Source organism: Melanotaenia boesemani, chromosome 17, assembly GCF_017639745.1.
Source record: "Melanotaenia boesemani isolate fMelBoe1 chromosome 17, fMelBoe1.pri, whole genome shotgun sequence".
NCBI classification, from domain to species: domain Eukaryota; kingdom Metazoa; phylum Chordata; class Actinopteri; order Atheriniformes; family Melanotaeniidae; genus Melanotaenia; species Melanotaenia boesemani.
In genome coordinates this window covers 506,292-525,000 of record NC_055698.1, presented here as the reverse complement: position 1 = coordinate 525,000, position 18,709 = coordinate 506,292, and the positions used below count along the sequence as shown (strand labels likewise).

General features: G+C 41.9%; 1 protein-coding gene and 1 long non-coding RNA gene across 13 annotated transcripts in view; one reads left to right on the top strand and one right to left on the bottom strand.

Annotated features, from left to right (window-relative positions):
* epb41a (erythrocyte membrane protein band 4.1a) overlaps nucleotides 1–18,709 on the bottom strand; it is a 116,167-nt gene that overhangs the window by 53,064 nt on the left and 44,394 nt on the right. For 7 of the 12 annotated variants that reach the window (XM_042012246.1, XM_042012245.1, XM_042012251.1 and 4 more), the window contains 8 exons: nucleotides 17,809–18,027; nucleotides 17,196–17,283; nucleotides 13,785–13,937; nucleotides 13,606–13,703; nucleotides 4,829–5,004; nucleotides 2,473–2,708; nucleotides 2,128–2,190; nucleotides 560–613 (listed from right to left, as the gene is read on the bottom strand). In XM_042012246.1, the coding sequence (XP_041868180.1) occupies nucleotides 560–613; nucleotides 2,128–2,190; nucleotides 2,473–2,708; nucleotides 4,829–5,004; nucleotides 13,606–13,703; nucleotides 13,785–13,937; nucleotides 17,196–17,283; nucleotides 17,809–18,027 (1,087 nt within the window). The remainder of the gene's footprint in view (nucleotides 1–559; nucleotides 614–2,127; nucleotides 2,191–2,472; nucleotides 2,709–4,828; nucleotides 5,005–13,605; nucleotides 13,704–13,784; nucleotides 13,938–17,195; nucleotides 17,284–17,808; nucleotides 18,028–18,709) is intronic. The other 5 variants (XM_042012250.1, XM_042012253.1, XM_042012256.1 and 2 more) reach the window with 3 other exon arrangements.
* LOC121657006 lies at nucleotides 582–18,674 on the top strand. Its single transcript, XR_006013507.1, has 3 exons — nucleotides 582–1,715; nucleotides 7,970–7,975; nucleotides 18,662–18,674. It is a non-coding gene; the product is annotated as an uncharacterized LOC121657006 (long non-coding RNA).

Below are 18,709 nucleotides of genomic sequence, written 5' to 3'. Positions count from 1 at the left end.
TCACAACATGAAGTCAGAATGTAACTTCTCAATAATAAACACCATCAGACATCATTTAGAAACATGTGCGGTATCAAATAAACTGGAATATAAATTGAAAATATTCTTCTGACCCTGAGAGAAAACTAAAAATTTTAAATGATGTGTAAACAGGAAAAATGTGGAAAAAAAACTTGAAAATATACCAAACAACTACTCATCAAGTAATCTGACAAACAGTTGTAGTCTGGATTGTTATTATAGTATTATTCAGAAGATATACATCAGCATTCATTTTTACAACCACTGCAGCAGTGGGTTGAAAGTATGAACAAAATTTTCTCATAAATTCACATTCAGCAGTTACATAAGTAGAATTATTATTTCATTATTATTGTCAGTAGTAGTAGTTGTAGTGATTGTAATAGTGGCTGTAAGTGAACTATTTCTTTAAGCAGGAGGTTAACGGGAGGACCGGTTTGATCCTCACAAACAAACAGACGTGCGTGGCTACGATGAGAAGAAAAGTCATGATTTGATAATGATGCAGGAATGGCAGGTCAGCAAGCAGCCCGCTAACCTTTCTCACTCGAACCATTTCCAGCTTTTTGTCCTGAAGCGAGTGCTGTTTTCCCTTCAGAAGAAAGATGTATTAAAATATTTTCTCCGTTTCAACATCTGTAGTACATGAAAAATGACGTGCATGAAAGAGTTTCAAGGCTATGGCAAATGTGTTGGCTACAGGCAACAAACCTCAAAATTGATTTAAAATATCATAAAACATTTTTAGATTTAGTTTATCGAGTCTGTATGAAGACATAAAATAACATTTTGTTCCCAACTAGCCTCAGAACGTATGAGCTTGACATCTGGAAGAATCAGACTGCTGCTTAATGAACAGGTTTAGGAAACATTTTATTTATATTATATTATTAATACCTTTATTAATTTGATTCTTCACAGATTAAACTGGCTGATTTTTTTCTTAAAGGTGACATTTCATCTGTTAAAAAACAATTCACTAAATTATTATTCTTTTTTCACTAAAAAAGCGGATATTTGTCAACTTCTGTCTTCACCACAGCACAGCTGAGCTAAAGCAGCAACAGCGTACGTTTCTGACACGTTTCTGACACTGTGGAAGCAAAACGCTACCACAAATCTGCTCAAGCTGTGTTTTCTCACCTTTCTTGTGCACCCCTCAAATTTACTCCTTTTGGTGACCTTTGTGGCCAAAAATGTCCATGCAAAAAAATCTGCTATAAAACCATCAAACAGAATTTTTTTTCTGCTTTTCTGTTCGTGAATCATTTGTTTAAATGACCAAACATTCAATACGCTTTAGGGTTTTAACCCTTTGAATTTCAGTTTAATAACTGTCAGTATTACATAAATCAAAGATTAGCAGCAAAACTGATTTGATGTTAGCATCTTTGACCAGATACTGCCTCTGGGGATCTTCATGCCCAAAAATGTCCCATTGACTTTAATTAAAAACACATATTTTAATCTCATAGTCAGTTTAGAATCAGTCATTCATTAATGTGAGAATTTTATGTGGTAGTTAAGCAGAGATTTTTGACCAGATTTAAAAGGGTCTCATTGTCAGTAGAAACAGGAAATTTTTGTATTTTCTTTAGTTATGTTATGGAGTCATGGGATCACCGGAGGGGTGCCAAGAATGATTTGTATGTTTGAAAAATAATTTCTGATTATTAAAATGCTGATTAGATATTGTGATTAGATTAGACTCTAATCACCACCAAAGCCCAGATCCCCCGATATTTATAATGTAGAAAATAACTTTGTTCTTTTGTTTGTATTAAATAATACAATTATATAAATAATCCAATTGGCTAAAGGGTTAAAATCCTGAAAAATTATTAAAACTTTTGTAGTGTTAAGCAGTTCTGAAGTTGTTAAGTTGATGGTTTTATAGCAGTCTGTTGTGTGTGGACAGTAAATGCATCAACACAATATAAAAGATTTAAGAGAAAAACTACCAGGATTTTAAAAAATTGGACTAAACAGAAGAGTAAAAGTTCATTTTACTAATTGTACCACAGATGAAATGATCATCACATTTTCAAAAAGGAGAGAATATGGAGGAAAATGTCTGAGGAGGCCGTCTGATCAGGTCAAACCAACCTGGCTCTTTCTCTCCCCACCGGTCACTGATGGGGAGTGTCGCCTCTCTCTCCGGGCCACGGTCTGGTTGCATACACAAAACTCACATACTGAGTATTAATTCCAATAAAACACATAACTACAACATCCATATAATTTTCTACTGATGTTACTGTTTTGATTCATGCATACAGTACATCTCATCTCGTTTATCTCCAAACATGGATCTACCAGGCATGCTCTTAAGTGTTATAGTAAAAGTGATCATGGATTTAGTGTGTGGTTGTTTCAGACTGATTCGTTAATAGAGTGAAAGCTCAGTGTTCCTGTTCTGAAAACTAACTGGGACTTTGAGGAATTCGTTACCTTGATTTCTGGAGTAGACTCTGGCTTTGGGCTGTGGCTCTTGGTGTGTTCTGGCTTACTTTCGGCCTTTACCTCCACCTTCCTGTCTGTGTAGCGTTGGCTTCTGGGTGTGGAGCCATCGTGGTAGTCATGGCGATGCAGCAGTGGTGATGGTGTCGCCTCTCCTGGAGACACTGGTGACATAACAGGGGCACTGACTGGACGACTGGATTTGTTGTCAGGAGTAGACGCCATTGCTGAGGTGGACAGAGAGGAAACCATGATGATGGCCTCAGTTTAACATATGTTCATATATCTATATGTAAAGTCTCTTGATGTGACCTATGTACAAATATCTGGTCCAGCTAGGACAAAAAAGGTGGTTTGTATGCTATACTGTATGTATCTGTGTGCTTTTTTATTTTTTATTACTTTGAGTCTGAGTATTTTTAATGCATTTGTGTTTTGTTTTCATTTTATTGATTTATTCTAATTTTATTTATTTTGTATTTCTTTTATTGTATGTATTCTAAACCTGTACGGTTGGGAAACAATTGAAAATAATCCTTTATTAATTAAAATGATAGTTTAGTGAATTTAGCAGGACTGATGCAGAAAGGTTGGCAGTGGAAAGTTTCCCCACCATCCATCCGTCTGATCGCACACACCTGAGACCCTTGCAGGTAAAACCAAGCTGGCTCTTTTCTCCCCACTGATGGGAGTGAACGTGGAACTCCAGAACCGATATAAAGCATCTGTTGGTTCAGGAGTTCAGACCTTGGCTGACTCGGAGGAACTGGTAAAAGCTCCAGCTAACTGCAGGGAGATGAGTGCAGGAAAACAGATGCCAGCTGACTCCGATGTACGTTAACCAACAGGAGTGGAGTGGTGTCATACTGGTCCCAGTCAGGACATGGAGGAATGGCATTATTCCAGACCTACTATGGAGCAGGTGGCAGGGCACTGGACCACACCCACTGGGAAAATGGACAAGCAGCATTGTCCTTTACTGGCATAAAGTCAGAATAGGCTGGGCCACCATCAAACAGCTGTCTACCCGCCAAGAGGCAGGAGGATCTGGCTGGGATGAGGCTGGGTGGATGAGAGGCTGGATGTTTATGGCTGCTGCCATCTTTAATCATTATGCAACAGCATCAATATGTTTTGTTGCCTGGCTGGGATTGGTTCCACTTGGACACACCCTCTGCTCCTGATGATTGATTTGCCTCACATCCTCCCTCTGGACCAATCATGGGTGCCATTGCCACAGTTCTGTTATAGAAGACCTGTCATTACGTCATCTGTTTGTTTGCCGAATGGCTCGACCTTGTCTCTGCGATTGAGACTGAAAACTGTGCAACCTCTTAGTCTGTTCTGCTGAAGTCTTGATGTGAGACTTTAAGGACTTTGTCATACTCTGTTTGTTTTGAGTTAATTTCAGTCAGATGCGTTGAAACAGGAAACATCAAAAACCCACAGGATGGACCAAAGGATGACACTCCTGCTCCCAGGCTTTCTTTGGTTTCTGGTTAGTTGTAAGAAGTTTTGTTATCTGGACCTTGGGCCAGGTTTTTAGTTTGCCCACTATTTCTACTTTATATAGTGTGGTTCCAGGTTTAGAGGTGGTGCTCCCCACTTATGAACTGGTATGAAGAGGTGGTTCCAATCCCAGTCAGGACCTTCTTCCAGCAACCTCATCTGATAGTCACATTTAATTTACCGATTAAGATATGTTTGATATATGATTATGTTTGAACATAATGACAAAATCTAAAAACAAAATGGAAAACACAAAAGTTCAAAAGGAGTGGGTGGAACCAAAAGATTATCTAATCCCACTCCAGTAAATTACAAAAAAAATTCAGTTATCATACCATAGTCACATTCATTATTGATAATAACCACTAGGCATTACATCATCTTATAATGAAACAATGGTGATAATAATAATATATTGTATATACAACAATATCTAAAAATCATACTAACAACAATAACAATATACTTAATACATAAAGTGTTTATATAATCTGTAATGGTGGAGTTATGCAGTAATAATAATGATAATAATAATAATAATAATAATAATAATCAGTCTATTTAATACCACTTAATTCCATCTTAAATAACACATGACGCCATAATAGGGCTGTAACGTAGTAGGAATAATAACAATAATAACCTCAATAATAATAAGAACAATATGCAGAGTATATGTTACCTTGTGATGACTACTCATCACAGTTTCTGTACTGTTCGAGTACTATCCTAGTTTGGTTGCCTCAGACCCAAACATGCAGTTAACACCAGAACTTCATAAAGTTACAAGAGATGTTGTATCAGAGAAGCAACAGGCATAAGAGGAAAGTTGGCATACCTCCATCCAGACTGCGGGAGTTCCTCTTGCTGGAAGTGCGCTGAAACAGCGGAGCTGGTCGGTCAATCAGCGAGCTGGCCTGTCTGGTCTGAGCCTGAGTCCGTCCACTGTAACGAAACTTGGAGCCCAGGGCCAGGAACTTCCTGGGAGTGGTGGCCATCTCAGTGGAGGTCAGCCTGCAGACAGAGAACACTGATACTGAACTTTACCCGTCTGGAAGCCTGACAGGACACCTTGTGGCTGAACTGTGAACTGCAGCAACATGATCAACCCTCATGCCCTCATGTTCTGGTTCATCTGTGTTGATGAATAAAAAAGTTAAAGGGCATCTCTTCCGTGGAGCCTGATTCTCTGACTGAAATCAAACTTCATATTTTTACCACCTCAACCAGCTTCATAGCTTAATGTAAAGAATCATTACCACATACTTTTGGTCATTCAAGCTCGATTGAGAGCAAGTCTGAAAGCAATATGGATAGCTCTCTTTGGGCAGACCAGAGAGTTAGTAAAGGCCACACAGAGAACACCACTTGACAAAATTCTGGAGGAGAGGATGAAACAAATGGAGCTTGATAATCTTCAACTTAACCAAGATGGCACACAAGAGCACATCTCGAGGCTTACTGTCTCTCTAATTTTTGCAATTTAGTAGTATTTTTCCTGCTCATCACAGGTCTGTTTGTACAGAACAGCTGTGCCTTTACATCCTACACCTGACTTGAGCTTCTGGATACTGGATCACGCTACTCGGACAGTACGATCACCAATGTTCGACTTTGCACACACTGTCAGCAGACCACCAGCCCTCACACTGTCCTTCACTGATGTCTACACAACGCTGAGCCAGATCAATCCACGCAAGGCTGCTGGTCCTGATGACATCCCTGGATGTGTGCTCAGGGCATGTGCGGAGCAGCTCGCTGGGATTTTCACAGACATTTTCAACCTGTCCCTTGCCCAAGCAGTTGTGCCAACATGCTTCAAAACTACATCCATCGTGCCAGAAACACTCCAATCCTGTTTGCCTCAATGACAACCGCCCAGTAGGACTCACATCCATCATTATGAAGTGCTTTGAGCGGCTGGTCCTGGCACACCTAAAGAACTCCCTCCAACCCAAACTGGATCCACACCAGTTTGCCTACCGCAGCAACAGGAACATCGATGATGCAGTTTCCATAGCGCTGCACTCTGTGCTCACACACCTGGACGACAGCAACACATAGATTACTTTTTGCTGACGTCAGCTCAGCATTCAACACCGTCATCCCCTCCAAGTTAATCACTAAACTTGGAGATCTGGGCACGACACATCCCCCTGCTATTGGATTATGGACTTCCTGACCAACAGACCACAGCATGCTAGGTCAGGCCACAACGGCCAGAGGGCTGTGTTCTGAGCCCATTCCTCTTCTCCCTCTTCACCTACGACTGCAGACCTGTGCATGGATCCAACTCCATCATCAAGTTTGCGGACGACACCATGGTGATTGGTCTCATCAGGAACAACGATGAGACCGCCTACAGAGAAGAGGTGCAGCACCTGGCCACGTGGTGCACTGCTCCTCAACACCAGCAAGACCAAGGAGCTCATTGTGGACTTCAGGAAGAAGAAAAGAGGCACACACGACCCCATTTGTATCAACGGGAAGGCCATAGAGTGTGTCTCCAGCTTTAAGTTCCTGGGGACCCACATCTTGGAGGACCTGTCCTGGAGCGCCTGTTTTTCTTGAGGACACTGAGGAAGAACCACCTGTCTTCAGACATCCTGGTGAACTTTTACCGCTGTGTGATCAAAAGCATCCTAACAAACTGTGTCACAGTCTGGAATGGAAGCTGCTCGATCGCGAAGCGAAAGGCACTGCAGCGGGTGGTGAAAACTGCCCAACACATTGCAGGAACTCCACTTCCAGCCATCAAGGACGTCCAGAAGAAACAATGTCTGAAATGAGCTCGCAGCATTCTCAAGGACTCCACCCACCCTGCACATAGACTGTTTTCCCCACTGCCCTCGGGCAAGTGTTTCAGGAGCTTCCGAACAAAGACCTGCAGACTGAGGAATAGCTTCTTCCCCAGAACTGTGTCCTTACTGAACTCTTGCTGACCCTGACACACAACTTCACTGCAACCCCCACCCCCATCACCAATTAGTGTCACTTATGCTTACCAGGCAGATCCAGGCCCTACAGCTCTTTAACCTGTGCCCCTACCAACTCCAGGAGCAGAACTGTTGCCTTTGCTTATGGCATTCCTTAAACCTAGATTGCCTATATTCGATAGTGGACAAGAGAGCAACTTTGCCTTGCTCAAGATTGCATTAGACAACTTATTGAACAGCCACAGCCACCTCAGTGAGCAGTATAAATACTAAGTGCTGCTCAGACATGCTAACTAGCCACCTAGCATAACTCGGCCATTGGGATATACAGTGCTGTAAAACGAAGACCTGGACAGCACTGTGAGGCATATCCTGGAGAATACTCCAAACGCAGATGAAGAGTATGTTGTTCAGTGCCGTCCAGGCCTTCCTTTGACAGCACTGCATATCTTAATGGCCGAGTTATGCTAGGTAGCTAGTTAGCATGTCCTCATTCAGACTTGTTACTGTCAGTTATCCGGTTGCTGTCGTGTTGGACCTAACCCTTCTAATAGTATCTGCTCAGGCCAGTATAGTATTGAAGAAGCCAGCTGCTTCACTTAGTCATCATAAACTCATGACCACATCAATAGAGTTAAACAATCCGACTGCCATCGAACAGAAGCTACACCTGCTATACTTTATGCAAACAAGATGACAAGTTGAAAATGTCTGTGTCCCGGCCACAAATTTTAATATAATATTATAAATACAACCACACAGTTACTATCTCAGTTACATAAGCAGGGTGCTTCAACACTGACTTAAACACTGACAAATGAAAACAGTAACAAAGGGTTGAGAACTTTATCAAACACAGAGTCAAGGATGAGACAAGGAGCTGCATTTCAGTTTAGTATATGAGAGGAATTTCAGTATAGTGTATAAGAAGCAGTTTCAGTATAGTGTATGAGAGGTTTTACTATAATATGTGAATGATTTCAGTATGATATATGAGAGGTTTGACCATAGTGTATGAATGATTTCAGTATAATATAAGAGAGGTTTCAGTATAATGTGTGAATGACTTAAATTTCACATGTGTCAGTGAGAGGGTAATTCTGAATAATGTCTTAAACGGCCCCTCATAGGTTCTATCAGGCTTTCATTGAGAACCTCCTCCTAAGTTCTTCTCCACGTTCGGGTTACCCAAAGTCATACAATCCAACCAGGGTAAGAATTTTCAATCCAGAATGTTTAAAACCGTGTTTCAGACATTAAATGTCAAGCATGTTACGTTGAGTGCGTATCACCTGCAGTTACAAGGCGCCTTGGAATAATGGCATCAGACCCTCAAGTTCATGCTGCGCAAATACTGTTTTGAAAGTAAGAAAGCTTAGGATGAGGGTCTTCCGTTTGTATTGTTTGCAGCTCGGGAAGCGCCCCAGGAATCATTAGGGTACAGCCTGGCCAAACTCGTTTTTGGACATACTCCCCATGGCCCGCTCCGCGCTTTCAAAGAGGTTTTTACTTCCTACAGAAGCAGGTAACCGCAGCCTTCGTATGTGAGTATGTAAAGCATTTTCATGCTCGATTAAACCAAGCAAACATGTTTGCTCAGTAGTTCCAAACCACCCCAAATTCAGAGATGCTGACCGTGTTACCTGAAACTCTGTCGCACTTGACTTGTGAACAGCAGGATGATCAGTTAAATTTAGTAAATCGTTATTTGTGTCTATTTGGAGATATTCCAACCTGAACCACTGTTTTGAAGCACGATATTGATGTACAAGGTGCCAAACCTATAAAGCAGCACCCTTATGGAGCCTCCCCAGTAAAAAGAGCTCTCATGAAACAGGTAACCGAGTATCTGTTACAACATGGATTAGCTGAACGGAGCCGGAGCCCATGGAGTTCCCCGTGCTTAATGGAAACACAACCTGATGGATCACCCAGGTTTATCACGGATTATAGAAAAGTAAATTCAGTTACAGTACCAGATTTTTTTCCTCTGCCTAAAGTCGAAGATTGTGTAGACAAAATAGGGGCTGCCCAATATATGAGCAAACTTGATTTGTTAAAAGGATATTATGGTCAAATAATAAATTATTGTGGGGGGGGGGGGGGGTTAATGTTATACTGGACCAACATAGTACCACAGGAAGTCATCGAGTCTGGAAATCCTCAGAAACTGTTAAACAGTACATGATGCTTGGCGCTCTCACCATCCCACACTGAGAGAATACACCTTCTTCTCTTCAGTTCACCATTCCTATTCTAGATTAGATTATATTTTAACTAGCAGCTCGCTGATGATAGGCCGTAAAGTGGCCATAAGGTCAATCCTGTTATCGATTAATCTCGCTCCACAGTTTGGGGACCACACAATTCTTCTTCGAAAAAAGGGGTTGGTGGCGTGGGCGGTGGCCTCTCCTGGCCTGTCTTTCCCTGGGTGACCTCGGTGCCTAAAGCCACCATAGGCTCATTATCCAGAGGGAAGTTCGCTTCCCTCTCTCTTACACACACACACACACACACACACACACACACACACACACACACACACACACACACACACACACATAGGGACTTGGGAGGCATGCACGCCATGCGGGTGGAGCGGAGGGGGCCAATTAGTGGCCTGCTCGACTGCACCCTGTGGCAACTCACCTCTCGGTTTTAATTGCACTTAGACACCAAAACACAAGAAACACAACACACAAACAACATCTGGGGGGCATATGTCATGCAGTGCATTGTGGGCGGGGCCACTTGGGGGGGTTGGTTGCCCCAGGGGCGGGACCCGGATTGGCTGCACTAGTGGGCTGCTGGCTCTGGGGGGTGCCGGGTCTGTCGCATATGTTTGGGGGGGTTGCTGTGGGTGGTGGTGTGGACCATGCTTGCAGCTCCGATGGTGTGGATTGAAGGTCGTTGCTTTTGTCTGTGGTGCATTTGTCTCCTCTTTCTCCTTTCTTCCTTCCCTTTTGTTTCTTTTTGCCGTCTTCCTTCTTTTTCTGTCCCCTCCGGTCAGGTCCAGTAAGATTACATAGATTCCGTGATTCAAAGTAAATAAATAAATAAATGAATCAGATTATCAAGAGGAGCCTTACCCACGATACAGAAACCAGATTATCATTTTGCTGCTATGATGCTGGACAGGACAGGTTAAAAAAAAAGAAAAGAACCCAGCAGATGACCTTACCAAAGGTTCGACCCTAGATGAACAGACACAACCACATCGGTGGATCTCAGGCCCTGCTTTCTTGTCAGTACCCAGATCAGTGGCCAACAGCCTGTGTGTTTGCAGACGAGCCGGATGAGATTGAGTTAAAGAAGTCAGCCTTTACTGGAATCAGTTCCCTTATAGCAAACATTCAACTACCAGATCCAGGTCAATGCCATTCTTGGAAAGATTATGTCCCTCATGGGGCAGCTGCATCTGATGAGGATACACCTTCTAAGGCTGCTGAATTCATTGAAGCAGAATGGTTGCATCTTGCTCAAGCATAGCTGCATTCCTTCCTAGAAGTGAAAGCTCTCAAGGTAAAACAATCTATACCAGCCGAGAGTCGTCTTACTTCCCTTGACCCAGAATACAATGAGGTCACAGGTCTCATCAGAGTTGGAGGGAGGGAGATCTTAAGATCTGGATGTAGAGACTATTCACCCAATCAGCCTTGACCCAAGCCATCCCACAATCCAAGACTTCAACCAACGTTTGTTCCATCCTAGCAAGGAATGGCTGAACTCCAAAAACGGTACTGTGTGCTCCATGGCAGAGAGGCTATCAGAAAACTTCAACATGCATGTAGAGTCCCAACATTAGATCCAAAAATGGCTGACTAGCCACCTAGCATATTATGCTTATACAAGCCCCTCTTCTACTCTACAGGGAGGGATTGCTTTGGCCCCTTTGTGGTCAAATTAGACATGAGAAAAGATGGGGAATCTTGTATAAATGCATGACCACTTTCTGTGTCACTTCATTGCTCAAAGAAACTAACCATTTGAGTTGCTATGTGACAATGGCAGTAACTTTGTTGGAGCTGAGCGGGAGCTTCGGGAGGCCTTTGAGGCCATTAGAAACCCTAGCTGAAGGGGCAACTAGCCAGTCAACAAATAACATTTCACCTCAATTCACCCAACGCTCCACATTTCGAGGGGACATGGGAGCAATAGCTGAAATCTGTAAAGACAGCCTTCAAAGTTATCTTGAAAGTGCCAGAGGAAGGTCTGCATACCGTCTTTGTGGAAATTGAGGGTATGCTAAATGCCAAACCCCAATGATGCGTATCATCCGATGTAGGAGATCCTGAACCCATAACCCTAAACATCTTTTTAATGGGCTGAAGGGACTCCTCATTACCGCCGGCCTTCAATGATTCCCACAACCTACTAGGAAAGTAATGATGGAGGCATAGCCAGCTTCTAGCTGATTGCATCTGGACAGCATTTATTTGTTTTTACCTTCCAGGAACTGCAGGAATGCCAAAAATGGAGAACTGATACCCCAGGAATTACTGCTGGGCAAGTTGTATTAATAGTGGACCCACAAACACTTTGAGTTCAGTGGGCTGTGTGGCAGAAGCTTTCACTGTGGCAGACGGACGAGTTCAGAGACATAGACAGCGCTACACTGAGACCGGCGTGAGGAGAGTATGTGTCATTAAACCCTAGTGACAGAGAGGAGAAACCAGATCAGCTATCCAAGATAGGACATCTTATTTTTCTGCATGCCAACCCGCACTGAGGACATTAATGCTACTTTCTTGAGTTTGGTCCTCGCTTTGTTTTGTGCTGTTTTTGTTCATTTGTACAAAGTAAGATTTTTGTTGAAATAGCAAACAAAAGTAAGTGGTTTTGTATCAGAATAAATGCACAAAAAAGGCAAATATAGGGCTTCTCATAACAATGCTGAACACAAATGCGTTTTCAAAACACAATTCATTAATTTTTGAGAAGTTAAGATAAATTATGGGGCTTAAAAAGATGCTAAATTAAGAGCCGTTCGGGAGCCAAAAGAGCCAGCTCTCTGAAAAGAGCCGAACATCCATCACTAGTCTGGAAGCCTGACCAGACAGCTTGTGGTTGAGATGTGAACAACATGATCAGTTGTCTTCCTCAGCTTTAGCATAGAAGAGGGAGTGGACAGTTAACGAGGCAGTTAAGCAAGTGCTGCATGAATTGACCACGTGTTTATGAAAACCTGTAAGCATTAAGATTACAAACAGATTAAGTGTTCTTTATTTCATCATAATTTATTGTAGATACAATATATATGAGATTCAGTGCCTGTTATGCTAGTTTATAAGTAGCTAATCACTTGTCAGTGGGTTATTAGCATGTAGCTGTATGCTTATTTAAGAGCACAATAGGTGTGTCCCAAGTCAGCGTGTACACACTTCGAAGTACAGATTCATCGGCTACGTCGTGGTGGGTAAAGTACTGTCCTAATTCACAGAATTTGAAGGACCCTCCGAATCCCCCTTCAAATCCAAAGGCTGCTGGTGATGCATCCTTCGCAGCCTCTCTTCTCCCAGAATTTATTGCACACAAGATGGTGGCGAATCAGACACCAAACTCAAAAGACTACGTTTTAGGTTTCAATAAAGTTTAAAAAAAACATGACAAAACCAAGTACATTAAAGGCATGTGTGTTAAATGGTGACATGAAAATTCTGTAATATTTCATATTCGTGGATTTTTAAGGGGTTAATGACGTATGTACCGGCTGGAAAACAACAGAGATCAGGCCTTTTTTTTTTTTTTACTGTCAGTGTTACCGGTCGTGTTAACGTTCACTCAAGTGTCCTATGAGTCATTTCTGAGGTTTAAGTGATTCAACATCCTATCTTGTTGCTATGGGAAATTCTTGTTGGCTAGGTAGGCTGTCCCATTTCACATACTTCGAAGAGTGTAGACTACGGAGAACACTCCGTAGTCTACGTGAATTGGGACACACACAATGTGGCAGTTATTTGTTATCTGAGTGAACAGGATTTCATTGTCTTTCAATATTCAGGACTGTTCAGATGAGTTTTGTGAATAGCCATGTTAATAATGTTAGGTTTGGATAAATTATTTAATTTCCACACCCATTTATATATGATTTAATATATTGTGAATGACCTATCTTTAGTTATTAAATTCTTCAAGGAACTGTGTGAAGCTTTATTTCATTTTGGTTTTTATGTGTGTTTTGTTTGCAGACCAAAAGTTTGGAGGCTCCTTCAAATTCTGTGAATATACTCATGTTCTGTTTCGTTTGTGTTGATGAATAAAGAAGTTAAAGAACATCTCTTCTCTGGAGCCTGATTCTCTGACCAGAATCAAAGTTCATGTTGTTACCGCCTCAACCAGCGTCACAGCTTAATGTGGAGAATCGTTACCACATTACCCGACACTGCTGGCTGACAGCATGAGATGGAAGCCTCATTTCATATCCAAATGAAGGGGAATTATACACTCACGGTGTGACTGGCACAAACCAAGAGGAATCATCATTATTTAAACCAAGAGGACACATCTTTATTTAAACCGTTACATCATTCATGCTCTGTTTAGTGCCACATACTGTTTGTTCTCTCGGTGAAATAATGTCAGGAACTGTGTACCTCAGCATGTTTTTACTTTGGAAAGAGGTTGGACAACATTTATTTTGACCAGTAACTGTCCCAAATAGAAGGAGAAGAAAACCCACCTGAAGAAGGTGTGATGTTCAACACACACTTTCCATAACTTCTTGGCAGCTTTATAATTTGGCAGTTTAAAGCCAATGGCACTCTCGTACTGTTCCACCTGTTGAGATAAAGAATAACTTTCAACAGACAGAACATATAAAAAAATAGTCAGAGATGAAGGTCTTCACAGGTGATCTACCTCAGATGGTCGTATTTTGATGAAGAAGCTGCTGCGCTTGTAGGAGACCTTGAGGACTTTGGGCCAGGGAAAGCGGTTGATCCTCAGCTTGTCTTTGTAAACCATCAGACCACCAGAGCACACTCCCAACATGATGTCCACACCATCCAGATCCTGACAAAGACCCCACAAAGAAAGATTTTATCACCAGTTTACAGGAACATGGACACATAGATCCAGCAGCAATGTTTGAGTCTGAAAACAAGAAATCTGATTTCAAATAAAAAACTAGGTTGTCCATTAAAGATAGTAATATATCTCTATATTTATGTATTTCTGGTTGTTGTTTAAATGCTGAAATATTTAGTTTTGAACTCTTTGGATATGCAAGTGTGGCTGCTTTGTACTGATCTCACTCCTCCACAGGGAGGCAGCACAGGCTGTAAAACGTTCCCTGCCTGCAGACTTCCTGCTGTATGCAAACAGACTGACCTGATTTGTGATGGAAAACCAGATAAATCACGTGTCAGCCTGCCACTGAGGTCTGGTGATTTATGAGACTTCTAATATAGACGGTATTCTGGACACCTGTGATGTTTGTTTTACTGCAGCAGCGTGAGGCTGAATCACATAGTTGTTCCTCTCTGCATGTCATTACATAACCGAACACTCCTGGTTTGTCATATTTTCATTATTTATTTATGCCTGTGATGGACTGGAGGCCTTAACAGGGGTGTAATCTGTTTATCTTTACAGGGAAAGACTTGACCAACGAAGACCCTGAACAACAAAGACATCATCATACGTTCAAATTTCTGTAAGTCGTTTTTTTCATGATGATTATATTTATTGTTTTCCAAGACTATAAAATAATAACTATGATCATTTCTAAACCTGTAATGAAAAGGAAAAATTCTTTAAGTGGACCAAAGTGTGTTGGTGTTGATTCTCGGTCATGACCAGGGGCGCTGCTAGACATAGAGCTCTACTAGGGCCCAGGACCCCCTATTACTCAAATCATATTTTTCATCATAAGAACTGGTGTGTTTATTAAATGGACAGCATTACGTTCCATCTTCTCCTTGCTAAGCTCAGAGGAGGGGATTATTTATTATTCGTCAGCGTAATACTGGCAAAGATGCTTCACTTGACTGAAATAGACTAGGACAATAAACATGAAGTTTTATTTTTAGTGATTGATTTATCTAGTTCTTGATTTTAGCTATTATATTTTCCTGTTTACATTGTTTTTTCCTATTCATTTAGTGTGTGAAGGTTTTTATGGTGTGCATGAGCAGCTTGTGTCAAAAATTCCCTATTGAATCCATAAAGTTTATTTTGTGATTCATCATGACCTTAAAGTTTTAATATTCTCCTCCTCTGTTTCATTTTAAACCTCTGGAAAATTCTGGCACGTATTTTGGTGAAAGTGTTACAGTTTTTGAGGTTCCTGTCACATAGAAATGATCCTGGGATTATAAGGAATCCACTGATATTTAACATGTCCACACTGGTCACTGGGAAAGGGTGAAAATAGTAATACAATGTTCAGCTGGTTTTACTGTGAGCTCTGGGACAACTGGTGGTAATAATGGATGTATTTCTGATATTAACGCCCGTGTTGTCTCTAAATGACTCCTAACATGCTGATATCAGCTCAGACTGTCTTGTTGGTTCAGGTGCTGATTACATCTCATCTCTAAGAAATCAGGCAGATGTTTCTCATCTCTTCATTTTTTCTCCTTTCTGTCTTTTCTTGTATGTAGTCTGATTTTCATTTCTTGAGAAAAGACTGTCCTTTCTTCTGTGTCTGATCAATCCATACACTGGCTACTTAACTCAGGTGAATCTACCTGGTCCAGGTTTGGATTAAACCATTTTGCACCTTTTTAAGGGATGATAAGGGTCTCAGAGAACATCCACCATTGTTGTTAATGCTAAATTCTGAACAAACTGAAGCTCGTTTTTAATGAAACTGCTTTATTTGACTGTAAAGGTCAGTCCAGGATACCTGTTTTGTGTTACTGTTATATCACCTCATCCCTCACTACTGGATGGTTAACTCCCGTATGACGTTATAACAGGACACAGGCGTCTTATACTGGGACACAGGCGTCTTATACTGGGACACAGGTCTCTTATACTGGGACACAGGTCTCTTATACTGGGACACAGGCGTCTTATACTGGGACACAGGTCTCTTATACTGGGACACAGGTGTCTTATACTGGGACACAGGTCTCTTATACTGGGACACAGGTCTCTTATACTGGGACACAGGCGTCTTATACTGGGACACAGGTCTCTTATACTGGGACACAGGTCTCTTATACTGGGACACAGGCGTCTTATACTGGGACACAGGTCTCTTATACTGGGACACAGGTCTCTTATACTGGGGCAAACTTCTTATACTGGGACACAGGCGTCTTATACTGGGACACAGATGTCTTATACTGGGACACAGGTCTCTTATACTGGGACACAGGTCTCTTATACTGGGGCAAACTTCTTATACTGGGACACAGGCGTCTTATACTGGGACACAGACGTCTTATACTGGGACACAGGTCTCTTATACTGGGACACAGGTCTCTTATACTGGGACACAGACGTCTTATACTGGGACACAGGTCTCTTATACTGGGACACAGGTCTCTTATAATGGGGCAAACTTCTTATACTGGGACACAATCCTCTTATAGAAGGACACAAACCTTTTCTACCGGGACCCAAGACTCAGGCCTCTTAAAGGAATCTAACTCATCTGTTTGAGTTTCTGGGAGTTGGTGACGTGTGGAGGGCCATTCAGGTCATTGTCAGCTGTGTATCTGCTTGACCAAAACTGTTCCGGTCACAAAGGCCACTGTGTGAAACCTCCTGGAAGAGAGTCAAGGCTTTTTGTAGGTGCTGGAAGGTGACACCTGAGACCACCTACTCTGTTCAGAGAGTCCACTTTAACACGGATGGTTTTCTTTACAACTTTCTCAAACCGTCTATCTCTGTTCAAATGTGGACATTTCTGTTCTCATAGGAGTGTCCTTTATCTTCGAGATGTAGGTGGACATCTGAGTCCTGCATTCAGCCTGATGTTCACTAAAATTTATAAATGAAAGGTGTTCCGGATCAGGTGGACATTTTCTACTTCTTGGTGTACATACTTTTTAGATTTCATGACAACCTCCTCTGTCAGCATGAAAATTGCACTGTGTGTCATACATAAGGCTCCTGATTATTTCTTTTAGTTATGTAAAACCATAAAACTGAGAGCAGATGTACTTTCTTTTTCATGTGACTGTAGAAACTTTGATGATTTATGAGACACAAAGAGAACATCAGCACTTCGCTGTGTCTGCACATAGTAAGAAGCTGGTTTAGGGCTTAATCTTGAATGTTTCAGGTGAGTTGTCAGGTAGCGACCCTCGTGCTCACCTTTGCCTGATGAAGATCCACTCCATACATGGACAGTTTCTTGGCATTTTCCAGGAACATCAGGTCTGCCTGGGCTGGAGTCATTGACCTGCCAAACCACAGAAAAATACCCAAAGTTTAAAACAAAATCTTGTGCCACAGTTTTGCAAAAGGGTTCCTGATGCGTAGTGGCAGGAAATTAATGGTAAATTATCTGTATTTATACACACACATTCACCCATTCACACACACATTCACACACTGATGGCGGAAGCTGCCATGCAAGGCGCTAACCACGACCCATCAGCAGAATCTGGGGGTTCGGTGTCTTGCTCAGGGACACCTCGACATGAGCTTGACAGGCCGAGGATTGGACCAGCAACCGTATACAAGACGACCGCTCTACCCACTGAGCCCCGCCGCCCACAACAAATCAATAAATAAATAGGTTACAGTTGTGTTGGGCAGAAGATCCCTATAACAGAATTTGTAATTCTGTTAATGTAGCATCAAACAGTCAACATGCTGCACGTGTTCTGTGCTTTTAATAAAATCTTTGATACCTTTGTTTAACTAATGAATTGAAAAACTGAAAAGTTATTTATCCACTGGCTGAGTAAGACAATGTTCTGACCTGTATGTATGATGCAGCTCCATCATTTTGTCCTCTAGCTCCTTAGTCTGACCCTGGGCCATTTTCATCTCCTTAGCATATTCGTTCCCGTGCACCTCAGGGTCGTACTCGCCGAGCTCAGACTGCAGGGCATAGGAGCCGAGGAGAGCCAAGGTGACGAAGGAGCAGGGAAGTCTGCCCTGTAGGATGTCCTTCCGCAGCTGGAGACAAAGGTAGTACCTGTGATGTACAAAAACCAGTCAGTGACTTCATATAGACTCTGCTGAAGAAGACCGTGACGTTCAGAGTTAAAGAAAATGAAATAAGACTTCTGTTACAACAAATCTATGCTGAAATCTGTGGACTTTCTGTTGTTGAGGCCAGCTTGTAAGTGCGATAAAAGTTAATGTGAGTACAGGTTGATTAAAGTTCATCATCAGCTCTGAAGGCTGAGACTTAGCTGTCCAGTATACCTGCCAGAAGACAGGTGTGTCACGATGGCAGCATGAAAGGATGAAGAAGTGACTGACTGACATTAATGGGCTTGTTTACGACGTTTCATTCAACTTCTCAGAGGAGAACAGAGAGCTCGAGCTATCTTAACAGGTTAAAAAAATGAATATGTCATTTCTTTATGTCTGCAAGTTGTTTTTAGAGCCCTCATGTCAGACATTACAGTCAGTAGATGAGTTTCTGGAGAGAAACGCCCAGATAGCAAAAGATGCGTTTTCAACCTTGAGTTGAGTTTTTGGTTTATACTGAAAATCCGTCGTGGATCAACCTTTTAATTTTCAAATGTTGAAAACATGACACTGAAACAACATCGTATAATGGTTATATTTTTCATGGAAATACCAACATTTAATCAACAAAGTAATGTTGATTAAATCCAGAGATTCCGGCTACATGGACCCCATACGTT